The sequence below is a fragment of the Rattus rattus genome, chromosome 7 (genome assembly GCF_011064425.1).
Source record: "Rattus rattus isolate New Zealand chromosome 7, Rrattus_CSIRO_v1, whole genome shotgun sequence".
Lineage (NCBI taxonomy): Eukaryota > Metazoa > Chordata > Mammalia > Rodentia > Muridae > Rattus > Rattus rattus.
Window position 1 is genome coordinate 21788880 of NC_046160.1, and position 23658 is coordinate 21812537.

The 23658-nt window shown below is 48.3% G+C and overlaps 1 protein-coding gene across 1 annotated transcript in view; it reads right to left on the reverse strand.

Moving 5' to 3' along the window:
- Nucleotides 1-11246: 11246 nt before the first annotated feature.
- Plb1 (phospholipase B1) overlaps nucleotides 11247-23658 on the reverse strand; it is a 100926-nt gene continuing 88514 nt past the window's right edge. The window contains 7 exon segments of the mRNA XM_032908580.1: nucleotides 11247-11618; nucleotides 12736-12810; nucleotides 19845-19940; nucleotides 20401-20505; nucleotides 21539-21617; nucleotides 23002-23096; nucleotides 23491-23556. Coding sequence (XP_032764471.1) covers nucleotides 11454-11618; nucleotides 12736-12810; nucleotides 19845-19940; nucleotides 20401-20505; nucleotides 21539-21617; nucleotides 23002-23096; nucleotides 23491-23556 — 681 coding nt within the window. The 3' untranslated portion in view covers nucleotides 11247-11453.

Below are 23658 nucleotides of genomic sequence, written 5' to 3' on the forward strand. Positions count from 1 at the left end.
CTCTTGTAGAGGACCTGGGTTTGGTTCCCAGCTCCTGCATGGAAGATCACTTCCATGTAACTCCAGTTCCAGGGTAACTTTTTCCATAGGTGTACAGGCACCATACATGTACATGGGACACATACGTGCACGAAGGCAAAATACTCATGTAAAACGAGTCAAGTACATAAAATATAAGTCTTACAGAGAAAATAACACTGTGCAAAGTTAATGGGGAGAGTTCGTATTCTACGTACTTAGTAGAAATGCTTTTCACTCCTTGTAAGCTCTGAGCATCACGATGTTTCCCAAACATGGACAAGCATGTTCATGGTTTACCCATAAGTCCAGGGACAGGCAGAGATGCTGCAGCTGCTCTTTCTCCTTCCCACTGGACTTCTCCTTCCCACTGGGCTTCTCCTTCCCACTGGGCTTCTCCTTGCTCATCTCACAAGGCTCCTTGTATGAGCCTTTATCACAGCGTCGACGTCATTTGATGGCATGTCAGCTTCTCCAACCAGTCCAGATACTCCCCCTGTTTATGACTGGGCAGAGGGTGCTCTTGAGATGCTCTTGAGGGTGCTCATGTCCAGTGAACCAGGGCTTTGGAGACAAGCTCTGACATCATACATTCTCTTTCATTGGAAACTCAGGGGGGTTAGGAGTAGAGTGGTGGGGTGAAGCTTGCTTGTGGCACATGCGTACACTGCACACTCCCAGGACACAGCACATCTCGGTGGAGAAGCCAACCCCAGTTTGGAGTATGTGGGAGGGTCCAGTAGGAGAGGGGAAACAATACCAGCTTGACTGCGTATGTGTCTTTTTCAGGTTGGGAAGAATTTTGCCTTCCTAGTATATTGTGGGGCAGCGGACTGTGCCACCAGACAGAAAACGTGGCAATGTCGAGAGATTCAGAAGCCCGGTTCTCTCATACCTGAGAACACTAGGCATTCCATCTACTTCCGACCAGGTTCCTGTCCTGGAACATGGTGACCATGACATTCCATGGAGAGGACTGTGACAATCAGTCATGTAGGAACAACGCCTGAAGCCCTTTTGCACATGCAGATGAGGCTTCCCTAACATCTCAGACCAAGCCAATAGAAAGCATCTACCTTTAGACCCCAACCCACCCCAAAACATATATAAGACCCTACCCACAAAGAATAAAACAAACAAGTTATTTCACTAAAGACGTTCTGACAGCGTCTGTCTTTTAGAACTGAAACACTTTGAGGAAGAGAATTCTCTCCTGAAGCTTTTGTCTGTGGAAGCTGCTTGAACCTACGACAGTCACTTCCCACTCAGTGGCCCTTGGCTAACCACCACCCCCAAGCACTCAAGAAGCAGAGGCAGGCAGATCTCTGTGAGTTCAGGACCAGCCTGGTCTACAGAGAGAGTTTCAGGACAGCCAGGGCTACACGGAGAAACCCTGTCTCGAGAAAAAAGATGTCTTTTTATTTTTATTTGTTTAGAGGTTTTGCTGGCTCATATATTCCAGAGTGACCTTTAGCACACTGCGTAGCCAAGGATGACCTTAAACTCTGGCTCCTCCCACCTCCACCTCTCAAACGCTAGGTTATAAGTGTGTGCTGTCACTCCCAGTTTTATGTAGTGCCAAGGACCAAATCCAGGGCTTCATGAATGCTAGACAGCCACCCCACCTGCCACCTGAGCCTGCCCAGCCCTGACAGTGACTCGCATGTGCATGTTCATGTGTGTTTGATATGTATGTATGGGCACATGCCTGCCATGGTGCATATGTTGGGGTCAGAACATCCTTGGGCATCAACAGATCTCATTCCTCCTTTCCATGGGCATGCTCTCTTCTGTTCACCCTTGGGTAAGAGTCTAGCTGGCCCAGGAGCTCCCAAAACTCCTGTTTCTGGCTCCTATCTTGGCATAGGTATGCTAGGAGTTTTACATGGTTTCTGGAGATTCGAACTCTGGTCCCCATGCTCCTCATTGCCAGTGCCACTGAGCCTCCTCGGCCCCTAGAGGTGGATTTTTAAGAAGAAAAGTTGGGGCAGGAGTTTGCCATCTGTGCACATTCAAGCAACTGCAGAGGAGATGCTCTGAGGCTGTCCCACAGGCGAGCCTGGTGCCACAGGTTATAATCCCAGCCGTTTGGGAGGCTGAATCAGGAGGAGCAGAAAAGCAGTCTGTCTGGGCCACAGAACAAGTTCAAAACCTCCTGTGCATCGAAGACTCTCAAAAACTAAGGGGAAAGTAAAACCCTGTCCAGTCATGCAGCTCAGTGGCGGGGGTGGGGGGTTGTTTTGTCTCTGCAAATATACGGCCCTTGGTTCAATAATTCATAGAGGCACTTTAGCGAAAATCTTTGGAGAATTGCATGAGAATTGTGATTCTGCTAACCAGCAAGGGATGATTATGGGTACCATTGTTGTGAGGAATCTTTCCAGCTACAGCATTCTTTAAAATCAAATTTAGAAGGGTTAGGTGGTTGTAAAACATAGTGAAATCTATCCCATCAAAATGCTCTCCCCCACAAGAGTACTATTTTGGCAGGAGCAAAATGCTTATTTCATCTGTAACTTTAATTATAGTTATTATACGGTCATTACAACTATACATTCTATTCTCCCTTTAAAAATTATATCTGTAAATCTGCCTCTATATTTATATGTGTATGGGATTTTTGTGAGTATATGTATGTGGGCGTACATGTAACACAGAACATGTGCAGGGGTCAGATGGCAAACTTGTAGGCATTCTCTCCTACAATGTGCATTCCCGGGACTGAACTTGGGTCCACACACTTGGTAGCAAGCTCCTTTACCCAGTGAGTCATCCCGCCAGCCCCTATCCTTTTTTCGTGACCGTTCTGTCACAAAAATAACACACATAGATATAGATATGCTTGTAGATTTTATATCGAGATACGTGTGCTAGGAGACTTTGCTAGGTGGTACATAGTGGAGAAGTTAGGATCCCAAGATGGAGTCCCAACCCTTTGATGGCAGGCCTGCGGCAACAGTGTCAACTCAAGGAGGACAGCCGCACTGAATCAACCAACATTAGCAGAGCAACAAAAGCAGTCATAAAATATCAATAAAACGGAGAGGTGCTTCCCATGACTAGTACTAGTGATAGCCGAATCCTGCATGAGCCTTGTGTGCCAAGCGGTGTCTTGTGCCTCCCCTCACAGTGCCCTACATACCCACCGCAGCCACACCAGGTCCCAGTCACAGTGGGGAAGGCCACAGGGTTGGTTTCACAGCACCCACGATGCCTTCCAGAAGGGGTGGGCTGCCCTTTCGGACAATTTAAGAAGCTGCTTAGGTTTCTTTGTGTGTCAAGGGGATTCAGTTCCACAGAGAACCTGGTCCTGTGCCTGTGCCCTGCTGTGTAAAACTACAAAACTAGAACTGGGGAAGGAAGGTCAAAGCTAAGCCTCTGTACATAAATGATCATTGATCCTCACCAGTCCCCAGAGAGGTGCTCCGAGCTATTTCCCCAGCGAGTGGAAACAACCCTCACTTCTCTGCTGGCTTGCCTTCTGGGCTCTGCCTCTGGCTAGGCACCTTCCTCTCTGGAAAGTTGACCCCAGTGCCCAATTTGTCCTGACTCTATAGAGGGAACAGAGATGCAGTGATGGCCTGCCACTCTGGGGCTAAAGGGTCCAGGCATGGCCAGCTCCATAGGCGTGTGACCTGGGAGCAGGTTCAAAGTGACACCTTCATGGCACTTCCTGCTCAATTTTTTCATCAGTTTTTTTTTTCCCACAAAAGACCCTGTATCCTAATTTTGCACTAAGCCTTATGAACTATGAAGTTGGTCTTAGGTCTAGCCAGAATGGAGTAGTCCCTATGGGGACATTTGACTGAGCTGATGACCAACTCGAAGGTCCACCATCAGGTTGGAAATCAACTCTAGAAGTAAGCAAAGCCTCAAACCAGACTTTGAACGTTGTATTACAAAGTTCCTTGGCCACGTGGACAGGAAAGGCAGCTGAATCCTAGGAGAGGTTTGGGCGCTAGGGAGTGAGACCCGCTCCCCCTGTCCCCTTTATTCCTGGACCCAGAGTTTGGCCGCCCATCATGCCATCTCATAGAATGGTACCACTCATCTCTGTCATTGGCCTTCTAGGACTCCGCAAAGGCAGACCAGTCCAAAGTGAATCTTAGCGGTGCTCACAGAAGCCCGCAACACAACTGGCCTGTTCACCTGGTGTGTGGCGAGCAAGCTGCTGCTGCTTCAGTCACCCCACTCAACATAGGGGCCTTCCTGGAGGCACTAGTGCAAGACTGAGCCTTGGCAGGCCTCCTAAAGGGCCGGTGGTTCTATTCTAAGCACAGGCTGGAGACACATGGACAGCACAGGCAATGGCTACAAAGGAGGTGCGGGGAGGGCTGCTGGATGTGTGCTCAGCTCAAACGTGTACATAGGAGGATGATCGCAGCTTATTGGTCAAGCGTCTCTACCACTCCCTGTCAGGCAGCCTCCCCAAACAGGCTTTGTGGGCCTTCTTACTTTTTTTTAAAATTAGAGTTGAAAAACAAGCTCATCTGATAGAGCTGTCTCCTGAGAGGCTCTGCCAGAGCCTGACAACCACTGAACTGAGAATGGAGTCCCCACTCTAGGAGTTAGAGAAAAGATTGAAGGATGGGAAGGGATCTGCAACCCCATAAGAACAGCAATACTAACCAACCAGAGCTCCCAGGAACTAAACCAACATCCCAAGAGTACACAGGCATGGACCTATGGCTCCATCAGCATATGTATCAGAGGATGGCCTTGTTGGGCATCAGTGGGAGGGGAGGTCCTTGGTCCTGTAAAGGATCAATGTCCCAGTGTAGGGGAATGTCAGGGCAGGGAGGTAGGAGGGAGTGGGTGGGTGAGGGAGCACCCTCATAGAAGCCAGGGCGGGGGTGGGGAGGATGGGATAGTGGGTTTCTGGGTTTCTGGAGGGGAAAACGGGAAAGGGGATAACATTTAAGATGTAAATGTAAAAAATCCAATAAAAGAAAAAAAAAAAGAAATAGAAAAACAGGCTCATTCCTTATAACTTAGGATTAGAACCTCCTCTTCACCTCTTCTAACCCCCAACTACCAGGAAGTGCGACAGTTCAGTCACGGAGCCTGACTGCACTTGAGATCTGAATTTATCAGGACTAAAATCCAAATGGTTAAAGCACCACTTGTGGGAAATTCATTTAGGGGACGCTTCTTTTCCTTCTTGTCTGTTCCTCGAATCCCGTGACTCCAGAAGCATCTCTGTTGCTGGGGGAAGCAGACAGGATTCTAAGGAGTGGACTACAGGTCTTCCTTTCCGAGAGGATGAGAGGCCCTGGGCAAAAGGCAGAGCCTGGGGCCAGAACAGTGAAACAAACTTCTAAGATTGAGTCTTCTGTTTAGAGAACAGGGCGGGTGAGGTAAATCTTTTTGCTGAGCTGACAAGTGGCAACACTCTTGCCAAAAGTTGCAAAACCGATCGATGCTGGCAGTAAACAGTGTTTTATGGGCACTGAAATCACCATAAGGTTATGTTTGGTTATTAATATTATATTTATTATGGTTCTTAGAGACAAGGTCTCTCTGTGTAGCTCTGGCTGTCCAAGAATTTGTTTTGTAGATCAGGTTGGACTTGAGTTTAGAAATCTGCCTGCTTCTGCCTCCCAAGTACTGGGATCGAAGGCGTGTGCTACCAAGCCTGGCTTATTGTTAGTATTTTTAAATCATTCTTTTTCTAAAAAAGATTATTTTATGTATATGGGTGTTTTGTGTGCATATATGTTTGCATATGCCTGGCCAGAAGAAGGTGTCAGAACCCCTGGAACTGGAGATACCGATGATTGTGAGCTGCCATGTGGTGCTGGGAATTGAACCCAGATCCTCTGGAAGAAGAGTGGTGCTCTTAATTGCTGAGCCATCTTTCCAGCCCCCTTTTAAAACTAACTTTTTGTTTTGCTTCATCTTCCTGCAAGATGGGGTTTTTCTGTGTAGCCATGGCTATCCTATCCTAGAACTCTCTTTGTAGATCAGGATGACCTCGAACTCAGAGATCTGCTTGTCTTTGCCTCCTACATGCTGGGGTTTTTGGTTTTTTTTTTGTTTGTTTCCAATTTTTAAAACCAGAAATCCATAAGTCAACATAATTTCATAGTCAGGCTCTAGTTAAGCTCCGGTTGACTGCTAACAGTCCTGGTGTGCAGTCCACACAAAGACGTGTCAGTCACCGAGTACCCCTCTTGCTGTTTGAACCTTTAACTGGCATATTTTTCTCTAGTAGTGATATATTTCATGGAAGTTCTATTTACTTCTTAGTTCTTTCATAAAAGCACCACGTTGCAGGGGTTAATATTAATAAAAGAATCTCTACCATCCCATGCTAGAGCTGGCTCCGGTGGGCCACACGGCATCTGCAGGGTATTTTCATCTCAATCAGCAAAGCTCTCAAATGCTCAGCTCCCAGTCTCCATCCCATGATGCTGGTGGCTACTCTCTTGAGCCCCATGGCGGCCGCCCTCTTGCAATTCTATCCTCTAGTTCCCAAGGTGGGTCGCCGCCACCCCAGTTCCACACAGAGTCTGCTTATCTCTTTCTGTTCACATTCCCAGCATCTGCCTCCAATGGTTATAGCTACAACTCCCAGGAATCTGTTAAAATCAAACTCATTAAGCTTGTAATTTAGCAATCAGATTTATATCAGTAAATTCAAACTCCACAAAATGTCTGCACAATAACCTCTGAACCAATAGATAATGATACAAACTGCCCACCTGGATAAGACAAATTGTCCTATAAAAATCCATCCCTGGGGCTGGAGAGATGGCTCAGTGGTTGGGAGCACTGACTGCTCTTCCAGAGGTCCTGAGTTCAAATCCCAGCAACCACATGGTGGCTCACAACCATCTGTAATGACATCTGGTGCCCTCTTCTGGTGTGTCTGAGGACAGCTACAGTGTACTTATATATAGTAAATAAATCTTTAAAAAAAAAATCCATCCCTTATGAAATACTTATAACACTTTAAGGCCACACAGATCTGGGTCATCATTGTCCTCCTCCTCCTCCATCTTGGTTACTTTCCCATTGCTGTGTTAAAACCATGGCCAAGGCAACTGTATTGGCTAGTTTCATGTTAACACCAGCTAGAGTCGTCAGAGAGAAAGAAGCCTCAACTGAGAAAATGCCTTCCTAAGATCTGGCTGTAGGCAAGCCTGTGTGGGCATTTTCCTAATTAGTGACTGATGGGGGAGGGCCCAGCCCACTGTGGTCTGGGCTGTTGGTCCTGAGTTCTGTAAGAAAGCAGGGAGAGCAAGCCGTAGGGAGCAGGTCAGTATATGGTACTCCTCCATGGCCTCTGCATCATCAGCTCCTGCCCTGATTGAACTCCTGCCCTCCCTGCTTTGATAACAAACTGTTACATGAACTGTGAGTGAAATAAGCCCTTTCCTCCCCAAGTTGCTTTGGTCATGGTGTTTCATCATAGCAATAGTAACCCTGACTGAAGCAGCAGTGTATACAAGGAAAGGTTTATGTGTGTTTGTGGTTTCTGATGCATAAAGTCCACCACCATCACCACCACCACCACCACCACCACCACCACCACCACCACCACCACCACCACCCCCACCCCCCCCACCACCACCCTCATCATCCGGATGTGCAGCAGCCCACAGGTATTGTGGGTGGGGCTCAGAGCTCATATCTTAAACTTAATTCTGTTTAACCAGGGAGCAGAAAGTGTGAACTGGGAACGGTTTGAGGTTTTGAAGTCCCAAAGCCTTCCCTCAGTAACATGCTTCTTCCAGGAGGCCGTATCTCCCAAGCTCCCAAACTGCATCAACAACTGGGGACTAAGAGTCAGACACGTACCTGAGCCTGTGTAGGACACCCTCATTCAAACCACCGAGCGTGTACATGTGAATGTGGCTGCACACACATGTACGTGTGAAGGCCACAGGCCAACTTTGGGTGTCTTGCTGAATTGCTCTCCACCTTATTTTTTTAGGTTAACTGTTTTCGTCGTTTGGGTTTTCGAAACAGGGTTTCTCTATATAGCCCTGGCTGTCCTAGAATTAGCTCTGTAGACCAGGCTGGCCTCAAACTCAGAGATCCACCTGCCCCTGCCTCCTGAGTGCTGGGATTTAAGGTGTGCACCACCACTGCCTGGTTCCACCTTATTTTTGAGACGCGGTCTCTCATTGAACCTGGTGCTCATCAGTTCTGACAGGGGAAGTGGCCAGTGAGCTCCAGAGACCCTTATGGCTTTGTCGACTTCCTCCGAGCACGGGAGTTATAGATGCTCTGCTCACCACCGCACCCAGCATTTCACACGGAGGCTTGGGGATCTAAACTCAGGCCCTTTGCTTACACAGCAGACACTCACCTACTGACCCATTTCTCCTGCCTCAGCTCAGCCCTGCTGTCTTGGTCCGACACATTACTCATGTGTTGTTAGTGTTCCAGGTGCAAACACACATATGATATGCTAACAGTGGTATAATACTTAATAAATATACAATGTTACTGCTTTATACACGTACTACACCATATTATATATTATTTTGGAGTAAACAGTATGCCGTGATACATTATCAGGAGCCTCATACACTGTAGGGTCCCCCCCACCCATCTCCTTTTCTTTTCTTATTGAGAACGTGTCTTGTAAGGGTTAACCCAGGCTGGCATGGAACTTAGGACCCTCCTCCTACCTGAGCCTCCCCAGGGACTAGAGGCATACACCACTATACCCAGCTTTTCTGCATTTCTTGGTTGGCCCATCTAGGCTTGTGGAAGCACACTCCATGATCTCGTGAAGACAGAGCCACCTAGCTACATAAATCTCAGAGCCAGACTGTCATTAGGTGACACACCTGTGATCCTTCAGTGCCAAGGTCAGGGGAAATGTCATGCATCCAATTGTTACATCTGAGTCTCACTTACTAGAATATTTTAGTTTTGCTTATGAAAGGATTAGCTACAAATCTAATCCGAAGTTAATTTTTAAAATCACTGTGGGTCCCCCTGCACCTGTGGACTGTCAGCTGATACAGTCCACTAAGGTAGTGGGAGCAGAGACTTAGTCGGGGTGGGGGTGGGATGGGAGTGGTTCGGAAGCCCTGTGAGCACATAAAGTGAATGAACACACCGGGACCACTTGTCAGTTGGCAAATCAACTTTACTTAGGGTGACTGAAGGTTTATAAAGTTTGGGGGGGGGGGGGCTGAAGGTAAAGACATCCAGGATGGTCAAAGGTCATTGGCTGGAGGTTCAGGGTACCTGGAAGGCCTCATTAGCATAGAGAAGCATTTCAGGAACCTCAGATGCTGGCTGAACAGGTTTTATCAGGAGAAAGAAACTGATCCTGTAAACTAATTGACATCCTCAGGTAGAGGCCAGCATGGGGGCTTAGAATTCCCCAGACAAGGTTAGGGAAGGAAAAACTCTGTTAACGAAGGGAGTCTCCCATTATGCGGCAAGCCCCAGAAGGCCATTTGGCCAATGGTAGACTTTGACCTTAATTAGCAGTTTCCCCACAAATCACAGATTAGTAATCAGGTGAGTTCTCCTGCCCAGGGGAATGATAGAGCTGTCATTATGTTAGTCATGTCCTACTTTCTAGATTTTTTTTTTAATATAAACTAGATTTCATTTGCAGTTGGGTTCAATTCATGGCCATTTTCTTCTGGAGGTTATTCTTGTAAGATGGGTTAATGTTCCACCGTGTAAGGAAAACATAACCAAGCCAATTCCCTCTTCCCTCGATCTTAGTTTCTTTCTCTGTACGAAGTGGGTGATACAGGAAGGGGTGGTTTCGTTATTCTGTATGAGGGTGCCTGGGTGTCCTGATGTTGGGGCTAGAACGATGTCAATGTCCTTTTCTTTCTTCCCCCTCCTCTTCCTCACCATATCTCTCTTCAAGGTCGCATGTAGCCCAGGCTGTCTTCAAATCACTAACTTAGCTAAGATGACTTGAGATTCTGACTCCCCTGTCTGTTACTGCCATCACATAGGTGTGTGCCATCATGTCTGGCTCATATGGTGCTGGGGATTCAAGCCAGGGCTTCACTTGTACTGGGCAAGTACTGTGTGTCAAGCGACAGTCCAAGACCTCAACCTTCATTAGAATGTTTTCATTTGAATCTTTCTTCCACTAGCATTTACAGTCCCTAGAGGCAGTCTGATACTGCCACCATCATACCCCCAGACCCTTGCTAACCCCTTGACTTTTCCAAAGTGGTCCTCCACCCTTATAACCCAGACCAGGCACACCCTTTTCTCGACCTACATGGAATTATCAGTCTTCCCTTGGACCTCTAATAAGATCATATCATCATCTTTCAGAGCTCAATTGGCCTTCCAAAAGCCTTGATGAAGGATTTTTGACTAAGTTTAATCCACCTTAATCTTTCCTTTATGAATTTAAAAGCCTCTATGGGTGGATAACAGAGTGTAGCTTCCCTGGAAACTACTGGCTTTGTTAATGATGTGGCTTTGCGTATAGTCCTGTGTTGGGGATTGATTCTAATGCTTAGTCTTAATTCAGCTCCCCAAATCACATTGGAATCTCCGTGTTCAGACACTGAGGGTCCCTAATTGGTTTTTGATTGATCAATAATGAGCCAATAGCCAATGGCTGGGCAGAGAGACAGAGGCGGGACTTTTAGGATTCCTGGGGGGAAAATGCAGAGGAGAGAAGGGCAGAATTGCCATGGCAGGGAAGCAGAGAGATCAGACTTAAGAGCCTCCCTGGCATGTAAGAGTGAGGGAAGTGGCCCCAAGGTTCACTCCTCCAATTGGGTCTGGGGTAGCAAAGATAAAAGAATAGATTTAGAAAGTGTTAACTCAGGAATACCAGAGGGGAGTGCGTGCTCTCCATAAGGAGGTCAGAAATGGCCCAGCCATTGAGCAAGTTCAGGCTTATTCAATATAAAGGTTGTGGTTGTGTGTCTTTCATTCATGAATCCAGAGCTCCTGGGCAGGTGCGGAGACTGGCTTCCACCACTACAGTCCTAACTAGACTGTTTACCTAAAAGGACACAGTACACCTACCTCCAGTGCATACAGGCTCTGCACCGCTCATCCAGTGTATTGGATCTGAATGTTTTAGATTGTGCGTCTTTTGAGTAGTTGCATATATGTATATGTATATCATGTTTCTATATATGTAGTTGAGATGCCCTGAGGATGGAACCCATGTCTAATGATGAGACCCACTTCTGTTTCAAATAGACCAACAACTACAGATGGTCTGCAGGTAACTCCACAAAGTGTTTCAACAGAAGCCCAGAAGAACATGGATACTGAGTGTAGCCACTCTTTCTTATTTATCTTTCCAAAAGGAGATGATGAACTCCCAAGAGAGAAAGGCACGCAGTCCCCATCCCTGAGATTACATAATTGCTGTCTGGTACCAAGGGTCAATCTCTGAGCTTCTCCTCTGAAACAGCATCCTGGGTCAACTCAGGGTCCACACTTGTATTTGGAAAAGTCTCCTCCTCCTTCTATCGGACGGGTCTCACAGTTCTCCACAACATCATTCCAAGGATGCCAACTACCAGGCCACCTACTGCAGCCACTGGCACTGCCCAGTAGAGTGTATTGGAGTTTTCTTTAGCCTTGTCTAGAAGAATCTGACTGTTCCGGACAGTGTAGAGGAAAGGGTTTTCCTGGGGGAGGAGGCAAGAGGGTCAGAGATTAAGGGCTCTATTCACACATCCATCAGCCCAAGTCCTGTCGCTACAAGAGTACAATGACCTCACACATCTCCCTAGTGTGTCTTTGTGGAACTTTCTTCATCCAGTGTGTGAACCTTCTGATGAGCGTGGTTCTGTCTAATGATCAACACCTAGCTATAACCTCTCATTGGTTCCTGGCCAGCATTTCCTTTCAAATGTGATTTTGAAAGGTGGGGGAGCTGGTAAGCTATTGTTGGAAAAGCTTTGGGGTGCATCTGAGCCTGCCTTCTTGGAGCCTTCTGTTCTCAGTAAACAAACACTGAGCACAGCTGCATGGCCCCAAGGAGCTCTGATGAGCACCTGAGGACCGAGGTAGGATAGCCTCACATTGCCCAGGAATAAGGTACAGGACCATGTTAAAAAGGAGAGGGGTGCAGAGAGAAGGGAGAGCTCAAAAGAAGAGTATGTCTGGAGGCAGGAACAGCAGAAGATGACAAGATGAGAGAGGGGCCCAGGGAGTAAGGGGCCAATGGGGTCAAAGCCAGTATTGAACAAAAGCGAAACTTTTGTTCTAGTGGGACTCATCTGGAAAGTGAGTCCATTTGCCTAGGGTGTGTAGTAGTAGCAGGAGGCAGGTGTCCCCCTTGGGCAGCGGTGACCAGATAAGGATCCCAGCATCCTTGACAAGACTGGAGTAACTTTCCAGGACAGTCATTCAGTGCCTAGAAGCAAGTGGAGGATGAGGAGGAAGCAGAAGAGGAGAGCCGGAGGGACAGGTGGGCATCCAGGGAGAAAGGACAGGAGCACAGACTCTGGGAGCAGATGATGTCTTCATTATCACCTCCCCTCCCTGAGCTCCTAGTGTAGGGCTTGGCATTAAAGATACTCAGACTCTTCTGAAGTAGCGAGTAATTTAGCTAATACTCTCAAGACACCTTCCAGCATGACTCCTCTCTGCCACTGGAGTTGTCGACTACTCCCAGCCCTATTCTGTGTCGGTCACACAGGACAGTTATGATGCAGCGAGCATAGTATGATAAAGTCCTGCCCCCCCGCCTCCACCCTATCCAGTCAGCTTAGGACAGATAGGGTACCCATGTTCACTCACAGGCGAGGGACACTTGAGTTTGGTCCGGTTGTATGTGAAGTTATTGGAGGTTGTCTTCTTGCCCACTGGTTCCAGCTGGAAAGGAGAAAAAGGACACCTTGATTGTGTGGGAAAGTGGGGAGCTGGCATACTCTCTGGGAAGGGTACATTCAGGCCAGCAACCTGTTGAGATCCACCACACAGCTCTGGCCAGAGCTGGAGCTGTCCTTTGACTCATGTGGAGGAACACCTGTCCGAACACAGTAGAACTCCTGAGTTGATGCCTCTGAATTTACCCAGAAGGACATCAAGGCCCCAGGAAAGAACAATCAGCCCACACTGAATCTCTTGAAGGGCTGGGACTGGAATGCCCCGTGCCTCTCCACTTGTGGGTGGCCGTGATTGCAGACAATATATCTTCGATGTTATAAAATGGTGATCATATTTACCAACTTGTCCAAGTGCGTGCAGCTAGTCAGTTTCAGGAGCACTTTGAAAGCATATTGGTTACCATGGCGTTCTTACTACTACACTTGGCTTGTCAACTCTGAAGAAACTGGAATCTTACTGGAGCTGCTCTCTGGGTTGTCAAGCAGAGGAAAACATTTACTAGAAATATCCCAGGGAACAGCTGTGGTTTGGCGGGGTGCTGCTCAATGCTTCCACAGCAGACCGAGGAGCAGGAAGCTGCTATACCCCCAACCCAGCAACTTTAGGTACTCGAACTTGTGCCCCGAGGGGGAGAAAAGATCTGGCATTCACCCCCTGTAGAGTTTGCTTCTGGTCTTTTCCTGGCCTCCAAGCCTTGATGATGGAGGAAGTAGACACTCTCCCTGTGTTGGTGGCAGACCTGGGCCGTGATCTCACTGCCTGCTGTCCAAATGCCCTCCACACCCATTTCTGAAGAACTCAGAGGAGGTAGATGGCTCTGAGCTTGGGAGGGATGCCTTCCCCAGGGCAGCCGGATGGCTGGTATTAACAGTGGTAGGGTTTTTAGGACACGCATCTTAGGGCTTTCCGAGAAACGATGACATGGAAGCCGTGTATGAACTGGGATGGGTTCTAAATGGAGATCTGTTTCTGCTTTCTTAGAGCCAAGGAAACACAACTGTGCTCTGGCAAACAGAGCCACTAGGGACAGAATAGAGGCTAAAGGTCAGGCTGGCTGCTTCCCAGGGATGCTCCAAGGACCGGGTTCAGTAAACCTATCAATGTCTTCTTCCTGTTGGTTCCCATCAGAGTGCATCCACTTCATTTTCCCATCCTCCACCTGCCCCGGTTTCCCTCCACCTCCTTGGCTTTGGTGACTTCCTTTGCAGTCAGCTGTAACCTGTAATTCACCCTCCCTTACCTGCTGCCCCTTGGTGCTTGGCCCTATGCTCCCCACTGTCTGCTCCTCCCCTAGGGCACTCAGCTAATTCCGTGGTTTGGGATACTACATTGGCACTGATGTCACCTTTCTGTTGTGGTTGTCAAGTCTCACCCAGACTTTCCCATTTGAGCGCCAGGCCCTTACATGTACCAGACTCCATGCCTCTTTATGGATATCTATGAGGCAGTCATTACTTCCCATGTCTGACATAGAATGCAACCTCCATTCCAAACAGAATGCCGTCTGACCATCGCTTTGGTGTCAGGAGCCCCTCCCTAGTCACCTCCCTCAGCCAGTTTGAAACACATCCCAAGTGACCACAGCTCTCCTCTCAGGGCTGTCACCCTGGTCCCAGCCACATCCTACTCATTCAATCTCACCTCTTGGATCTTTGATTCCAGCCCATGTCTGCACAGTGGCTGGAGGACCAAGGGGAACATGTCCTCCCCTTGTTTAAAACAGCTAAGACCATGGTCCTTGTTTGTCTTTCTGAGCTCGGTCCCTGATTTTGGAGTATCCCACGGGCCTGTGTGTTCCTCAGAAGCCTCAAGTCCATTCCGGACTCCACGCCACATGGGTCTTATTTCTTCTCCCTGGAACACTGTGGCCCAGAAATCTGCCTGCCTGGCAACCTCTTGGCATTCAATTCACATGCCATCCATGAGGCTGCTTCTCCCTCACCACTACCCTCCGTCCCACCTCCCTGCTTTACAGCTTGTTAAGTCCCATGCAGTCGGTTGTATATGACCTTGTGTTGACCTGTCTAACTTGTGTATCATCTGTCTCTTCCCGGCCACACTATTTATACTCCATGAGAGCAGAGGCGTCCTTTATTCTGTTGTTAAGTTTCTGGCACCAGGACTGGTACCTATCATGTACTGAAGTTGTTTGATGAATGGATAGAGAAATGCAAGTCGGCAGGACTGGAATGGTGAGAAGGGAAAAGGCATGGAGCAGCCCCAGAGAGGGGGAGTTGTTTTTCTAGAACAAACCTTTCTTAACACAGGCACTGTGGGATACCAATGATGCAGCCCACCTTAGCGCTAGGCAAGGTGCCACAGAGCAGAGAGCTACTGGCCTTGCTGGGGAGGTAACAGGCCAGTGGTAGTTGGTCTCTTGAGTGTATAGAGTAGCCAAGGTAAAAGGACAGTAGTGCATGGACAGTAGGGATTGCCAAACTGCAAGCACGGTGGCCAGAGAAAGGAACTAGGGCCAAGTCCCAAAAACCCTGTATACTATGGCGACAGTGTCTAACCTGTCTCCTTTCTTTGGAAGGTGAAAGATGAGAACCCTGGAAGACTGAAGGCGAGGGATGATTTAGTCAGATTCTCTTTCATACAGATTGTTCCGCTGCTCTGTGGAAAACAGAGCTAAGGCAGTAGTTCATAAACCCCGTCTGTTAAAATCATCTGTAACTCCAGACCATTCATAAGGGTACATGACTTTAATCCCAGTAATCAGGCGTGCCTCTATCAGTTCTAGACCAGTGTGGTTTATATGGCCAGTCAGGGTATATAGTGGGGTCCTGTCTCAAAAGAAAGAGAAGAACACCAAGTCTAATACCTACCCTAGACAAGTTTATCTATTTATCAATTATATATGTACACACACACACACACACACACACACACACACACACACACACACACGATGTATGTCTTTGTGTGACTGCCTGTGCTGGATAGGTTTTTGTCAACTTGACGCATGCCTCTGAGAAGAGGGACCCACAATTGGGAAAATGCCTCCATGCAACAGAACTCTAGGAAGCCTATGGGGCATTTTCATGGGGATTAATGTGGGAGGACCTGGCCCATTGTGGGCAGTGTCCCTCTCGGGCAAGTGGTCCTGGATGATGTAAGTAGGCTGAGCAAGCCAGTAAGCAGCATTCCTCTATGGCCTCTGCTTCAGTTGCTGACTCTAGGTTCCTGCTTGAGTTCATACTCTGACTTCCTACACTGATGAACCGTGCAGGGAAACTGAAAGGTGAGAGAAACCCTTTTCTCTCCAAGTTGCTCTCGAATACGGCATTTTGTAGCAGCAAAAGAAACCTAACTAAGACACTGTGTGACATAGCTGGGAACTGAACTTGGGAGCTCTACGAGAGCAGTATGCACTTTTAAGCTATGACACGATGTCTCTCCACTCACTGCTGTATTTTAAAAGCACTATTTGTGGAAGCTAACAGAGGCAAACAATAAGTATTCATGCGCAGATCGTTTGGTAAAGAGAACATACCAGCAGGGTATCAAGAACTAGAACATGACCAATACTCAGAAGAGCTCCTCCTGCACCTTCCTCAACCCTATTCACCTGAAGAGAAACTATCATGAAAGATGATGCTGACTTTCAATGCCTTACGTTAGCTACGTGCCTTTAAGGTAGGTGAGTGTGCATGCGTGTGTGCACATATATGCTGCACATATGCATATGCTGCTGAGGTTTACTTCTTATTCTTGGCGTATGAAAATACCCTGGCTTATGGATGTACAACTGTTTGTTGGTGGACATCTGTGAAATTCCCAGCTTGAAGTTAATGATGGGTGTGGTGCTGCTGTGAAAATTGTAGTATGTATCTTTTTAGTGGACTCTTCTTTCTAGGAGAATATTGTTGGGCCTCAGGAAACACACAGGTTCAGCATCGTTAGATACACGAGAGCTTGCCAAAATGGTTGTAAACACTCATTATATTAAGTCACCAGAGGATGGGCTGGGGAGATGGCTCAGCCATTAAAGGCTCCAGAGGATTCTCATATGAGCAGTGCTGGGAACTGTTATACAGGGGGTGTGAGTCTGGAGGCAGGGATGCTAAGTAGGAGGAGATGTGACCACTATTGGTGTGGGGTTGGCAGATAAGGGAGCCTGGGTAGCAGTGGTAGAACTCTAAGAGAGAAATGGCTCCTGGTCTTGACCTTTGCACAGGTCTCTAGAGAAGAACTGTGGTTTATGGAGCCAGGAGACACAAAAGATACAGTGACAGTGACTTAACGTGCATCTGTTGCTCCTTTAGAGTGCCCTGGGGACATCAGCCAAAGCTGCAGACACTACGTCATGGGACTCTAACTGTGAGACACGAATTCACCGGCTGTACGTGTGTTTATCAGGTTGGTGTTATGGTTGGGCCACCAGAGGAAGACTTGGAAAACTGGACTCTTGTTTCTGTGGTGCCACTGATGGGCCGCGTGAGGCTAGGCAAACTGTGCCATGTCTCTTGTTCTTAGCTACAAAGTGCTCTGGCTTGATGACCTCTCAGATCTGTTCCAGCTCTAACAGTCTATTTTGTATTTGCTGTGACTCTAGGGTAGGCGTTCCAGTAAGAAGACGATTGGAGAGCTTGCAGGACGCTAGAGCTGTGTGTCTGAGATGGTTTGGGATGAAACATGGGACTCTGTAATTACTCCCTTAAATTACACGGGACAAGGGTGTGGTTTTAGGTTTCTGTTTTTTAGTTTAGTTTTTTTTTTTTTAATTTGGGGTATGGCTGGAAAACCACAGTTGTCTTGTGTTTCCAGTGTTTTAGCTTTTGTTTTTACATCTAAACCCCTTCTGCCTGACCTTATGGAACAAAACTCTCTTGCCGGGGTAAAGAAAGACTACCGACTGTCTGCTTCAGAAAAGACAAGAACCTTACATCAGAGACCAATGGGACTGAGCACTGATCTGGCTATTGAGACTCAGGAGACCCTGGAGAGGCCCAGCTAGAAGCAGAAGTAACTTGACGGAAAAGCTTAGGGAGGCAAGAGCAAGAACTTTGTCTTTCCTGGCTCTTGATAATATGTGGATCCCCCCTAAAATCTTTGGGGGGGGATGCAAGACAGGAAGTAGATTTCCATTCTGTGGAGGGATGTTTAAAGAGACAGGCTGTGACAGAGTCACTGGAGGATGGCTGTCCTTCAAACCAAAGAAACAGAACTAGTTCCAGGAATTATAGTCTATGAATGCCAGGCTGAGAGTGCTGGCCATTGGGAGATTGAGGCAGACGCATCAAATGCTCAAAGCCTACCTACACTTCATAGAGAGGTGAAGGCCAGACACAGCAGCCTGCAATACGTTGCTTTTAAAAGAAAAGTAAACAGAATCCTGTGGCTACAGATCAGTGACAGAGAACTTACCTCATACATGGGATACCCTAGGTTCAATACTCAGTAAGAAAACAATAACACAAACACACACACACACACACACACACACACACACACACACACACACACACACACACCCCCAAAGTCAGATACAGTTATAATTCTGGCATTCGGAAGGCAGTTTTGAAATCATCAGGCTAGCCTGGGCTACAAGAACCAAGAAAGTCAAGATAAACCAAGGAGACAGGTGGAGGGAAACTCAAAGATATTTTGATGTCAGTTTAGAATCCTGTGCAGGAAGAATATGATGAAGTTTTAATGCTGTGCAGATGGGTGACGTCATTGGGAGGGGAGCTGAGCCTACAGCTGAACAGGCGTATATGTCACTTTGGATGCTACAGAGGGGGTGGCGATGTAGCTAAGAAGAAAGTCATTGTCTCGAGTCAGCTGGGGAAAGCGTCAGGCAGCATGGGGTTGCTGACAGGTGTGGGAATATTTGCCCAACGGTGATTGGCACAGACACCCTAGGCCTGAAACTGCAAAAAAGACCAGAGATGTCGACGGTTTGGTCACCAAGGGAAACATGCAGGCCAGGTGAGTTGTAATAGAGCCTAGATCAAGGACCGTGAAAGCACTTCATTTGCTGAGGCAGATGACATAGGGATCAGGGTCACTAGGCAAGGCCTAAGGACAGCTGTCCCTGTGCACCCAGAGCTTCATGCTCACTCCTAAGGTTCTCTCCTCTGGTGGAAAGGACTGGAATAGGTTTCCACAGGTGAGAACAGGCTGTGTGGATGCTGCCTGTAGCAACACTAGTTGGAGATGTTGAGACGGGCTGCCGAAAGGGTAACGGGGCTGACATTCGTCTCGACTGATTTTTGTGCTGACTCTGTATTCTGTATCGTTACTCCACAGACGCTGATGCAGGTGAACAGTGACACTTTGTCCAAGGATGCACAACTGCTACTCTCGTCCGGTCTTATTCAGTCTGATTGCAAAGCTATTCTCCTCACAATTCTTGGGAGGCTGTGATAAGTGTGCAAATGTGTGTATATGTACACACCCCCTTTAAAAGGCACGTATACATGGGGTGCGCATATAAGTACAAGAGCTTGCAGCCAAGCCTGATGGCCTGAGTTTGGGGCCCAGCGACCACGTGGTTGAAGAGAAGCGACTCCCACGAAAGCTGTTCTGACCTCCACATCTATACCGTGCCATGTGCATACACACAATAAGCAAATCTAATGTCTTAAAACGTTTTCACATCAAGGGGTGGGGTAGAGAGATAGTGACTTGCCATCCAAGTCTGAACTTGATCTCTGGAATCCACAGTGGAAGGGGAGAACTGATACCTGAATTTGTCCTCTGATCTCCATATATTCCCACACTCAGATATAATAAAGATTTATGTCAGGGACTGAGCAGATGGCTGCCGGCCATTCATACTAAGCATGAGGTCATGAATTCAAAGTCCTGGAATCCATGGAAACAAACAAACACCAGTAGGGTTGGTTGTGTGTGGAACCCCAGCACTGCAGGGGGTAGGCAGAGATGATGAAGCAGCCAAGCCAAGCCAGGGCCCACGTACGCCAGCATTAGCAGCGGAGTTTTAGGGAGAAAGAAGCCAGAGCAGCGGTTTGTCCTCTTGTGGGACTGAGCCAATCTCCACGCCCACTTACCATGTTGTTCCAGAGGGCAATGGCCATCTCAGCATGCCCACGGACTGAGAAGTGGAAACAGTCTTCAGAGAAGAAAGTGAGGTCCAGGCCCCCACGCTGTGACCGGAGACAAGGAGGTTAACATCTGGACTCAGCTGCCAGCCTTCCCGCTGGGACACAGCAGGTCCCTTTTCATCCTTTGGATCCTGTTTCAACCTGCTTCAGACACTGGTGGGAATCCCCACCACCACCACCTGGGGTTTTGAGTTTTGTTTTGTTTTGTTTTTAAGCAAACTGTCCTGAAAATGACACTATGATAATTTTAGGAAGATCTCCATTCTGGAGTGGGAGGTGACTTGGGACGCTCACGGGGTAGGGGAGTGGGGTGAAGGGGGTTGGAGGGGGGGGTGGTCATTATTCATTCTATTGTTTCTAAGAATGTCTAAGTTCTAATCTCACACACACGCGCATGCACGCACAATAGAAAGGAAAGCTCTACCTTTGGGAGGCTTCCTGGAGGAAGGTATTAAAAACGAGTGCTACATTCATAAGCTTCCTGGGAACAGCTGCAGCTCACCTCATCCAGTGGGACAAAGGTATTCCGGAAGAAAGGCTGGACAGTGACTGCAAAGTCCTCACGCTGCATGTACCGGTGCCAGTAGGAGAGCTCCGAGAGGGCACTCTGCGGATGGAGAGGCTGCTCAGTCCAACTGGCACGGCTAGACAGGGTCTACTTTGGCTGCCGTGGGTTGGCTGTGCAGGAGTGGACCCACCGTAGACTAAAGGGACTTCAGGGAGTATGCTGGCCCCCACAGGGATTCATCCTGCTTGTAATGAACCACTGTATCTTACTGCCCTGTGCTGACAATGGGATCAGAGTCAGGGGGTTCTCCATCCCCAGGTTTCATTAGTTTTATCCTAAAAGGCTAAGTCTAAGTCACTGATGTTGAATTGGCCACGGGCCTGGCTGCTCTTACTGCATGGTGTAGTCAGTGAGGCCTAGCTCACACGAGGAGGATCTCATCAGTTATTCAAAAATGCCCAAGAGTTTAGGATGACAGGGATAGAGAGCCCATGGGTTTTGGACTTAAGTACTAAAACATGGAATATTAAAGGATTAAACTCAATAGACTCATAGTAAGGACCTCACGATTCACCTGAGAAACCCAGATAACTTGTCAGGTTCAGACCTCACTTGCTCTGGGAAGGTTGTTGAGGTGAAGAGGGCGTGCAGGCCAGGGGGAGCTTCTAAGAGGAAGATCACTTGCCCCATTAAAAGGAATTAGCTTGCAACTAGGCTCTGGGTGGGCTTGTCCCAAAGCAAACATTGGTAGTGCTGAGATGCCGGAGTGTTAGGGGAGTAGACAGAGGCGGAGGAAGTAAATATCAGTGGAACTAATTAGTAGGACTTCCTCTTTCTGAGGGGAAGGCAGCAGAAGCCAGGTACAGTGACCCTTCCCCTCAGGAAGGTTAGAGGTTAGCAGTGCCCTGCTGTGTGGTATCTACTCTAAAGGCTGGGTTTCTCCCAACTGCCCTTTTGGGATCTCCATATCATCTTTCCCCAGGTAAATACTCTGAGGGATAGGATCTCCTTTTAGGGAGCCACTTGCTCTCAGCCAAGCCCTATGGAGCACACAAGTTCTGAGTCCTCACTCTGGGAGCCCAACATGGACTCCCATCAGGAGCATCCGTGAGGAAGATAGGTCAAGACTCACCTGGAGGTTCCCGTTGACTTTCTTCAGCTCCTGCATTGCCATGAGGTTTTGAGAGCGTTTAAGGCAACTGCAGTTTTTCCTATAAGACAAGAAATCTTGTCTGGAAGGTACCTTGGCCCTGTCACACTTTCCTGTGTCTCTGTTCACACAGTGCAGTCTGTGCTGCTAAATGGAGGTGGGCGGGGCTTGACACACAAGTACGCCTGCGACACTTGGGTCCAAGTCACAAAGCCCTAGCTCAGGAATGCGGTGGAAAAGGTGTGCCATGGTTGGGACGGTAAATGTTCCCTAAAATCTCAAGTGTAGACTGAAGGCTTGGTCCCGAGCTTTGGCACCGTTAGTGGGTGGAGCCTAATTGAAGGAAGTAGTCACGGGAGTCACACTTGCTCTCCCACCGGCTTTGCTTTCTAGCCTCTGTGAAGTGACCGGCTGCGTCCCCCCACATTTTCCCACCCAGAACAGTCTTGTCAAAGAGCCAAGAGACCACGGACTGAAAAGGGAAGCCCATAGCCGAAATTCCCCTATTTCCATAGACCGACACAAGATAAATCGTTTCCAGTTGGAAGGGTTAGACCCTGAAGCAAGGTCTCTTTCCTCATGTGTAGACCCTCCTCTGTGATGACTGTTTCCCAATTCTGAGGGAAGGCCCGGGTGGAGTTCTGGCAAGACTCTGCCTCTGGACTCCTCCCCACAGTCCTGAAGCTTCTCACCACTGAGCACTGGGGAGTTTCCTTGGGGTCCACAGAGTGAAGACAATTGGACGGCCCGAGATGCCCTTGACAAGGTGAAATGTGATACCAACATCTATGGAATCGGAGGGGCTTTCCTTGCTAACCATGGCCATTCCACCTGGGGACCTGATTCCTTAGCCACCTTTAACGGGACATTTGTCATCAGATAGGACTTCTCACTCACAGCTGTAGAAATGGAGTCCCCAAGGCCCCCAGAGGTAGCAAACGTCTGTCCTTCCCACAGTAATTCCTTCCCATTAGAACCTCCGACCCCTGCTTTTGAGGAGGGGATAAAAGCTATGTAGCCTGATCTAGCCCCATACATAACCTTCCTGGTGATATTGCTCTTAGGGAGGGTTTATTCCTATTTTTATAGGCAAGTACCCAGAGGTGCAGAGACACGGTAGGTTCAGGTCCAATTGTCCCTCAATAGCAGAGCCAGGATTTTAGGGAAACCCAAGGTATCCTTGGAGCTCATTGTCCTCTGCAGAGAGTAGACTTGCCAGAGTGGTTTTAGAGTCAGAAGTGCTGGGGAGTCTTCTAGGTCATTTGGTGCGTCTCGTTTTATAGAAAAGGAAGCTACCATCCAGGGAAGGGAGTAGGTAGGCATGTGGTTCTCCAGGCATATCCTAGTGTGTTCTAAGTCCCTGGCTTCTAGCTCTGCCCACACTTTTCCTCCTAGTGTGCCTATGAAACCCTGCCTACCCAGGCAGCCTTGCCCTGTACACTTACTGGACCGCCAGCGGCATGGCACATTTCCCGCCCTGGTCGTGGAGCAGACCAGACAGCTCCATGACTTCCACCACGTTGATGAAAACCCTGGGAAGCTGCAGGAGGCAGAGGGGCGGGGTTCATGAGTTTGAGGACAGTCTTCAATGTGACCTCACCCTCCCCGTCACTACCACAGAAGAAATGGATACCCAGGGAGGGGCCTGCATGATTGCACGGACTCTTCCTAGCGTTTCTCTTTGTTAGGAGGAAGAGTTGAGACCCAGAGAAGTCCCAGAGCTAATAAAAACCACGGTGTTGCCTTCAAACCCAGGCTAGGTGGCTCCAGCAGGAGTTCTCTGCCGTGCCACTGTCCAGCTTCAGAGTCAGTCAGAAGCTGTTTTGCCGAGAATCGAATGCAATTTGCCTAGAAGCACCCAAGGTGGTGCTCCACACACGTCAGTAGTGGGAGAGCAGGGGCCAGGGAGCAGACTGCTCACTACCCATTCCTACCTCCTCATAGAAGATGTCCAAGGCATGCTGGATGTAATTGACATACTCCCTGGTTGAGTAGTTCTCCTGTATAGGGAGAAGGAGAGAGACTCTCTTTGACTTTTTACACTGGAAGGAAGAATTAGGGGATGAATTGGGTGACTGCTGTCCCTAAGAGCCTGCCTTCTT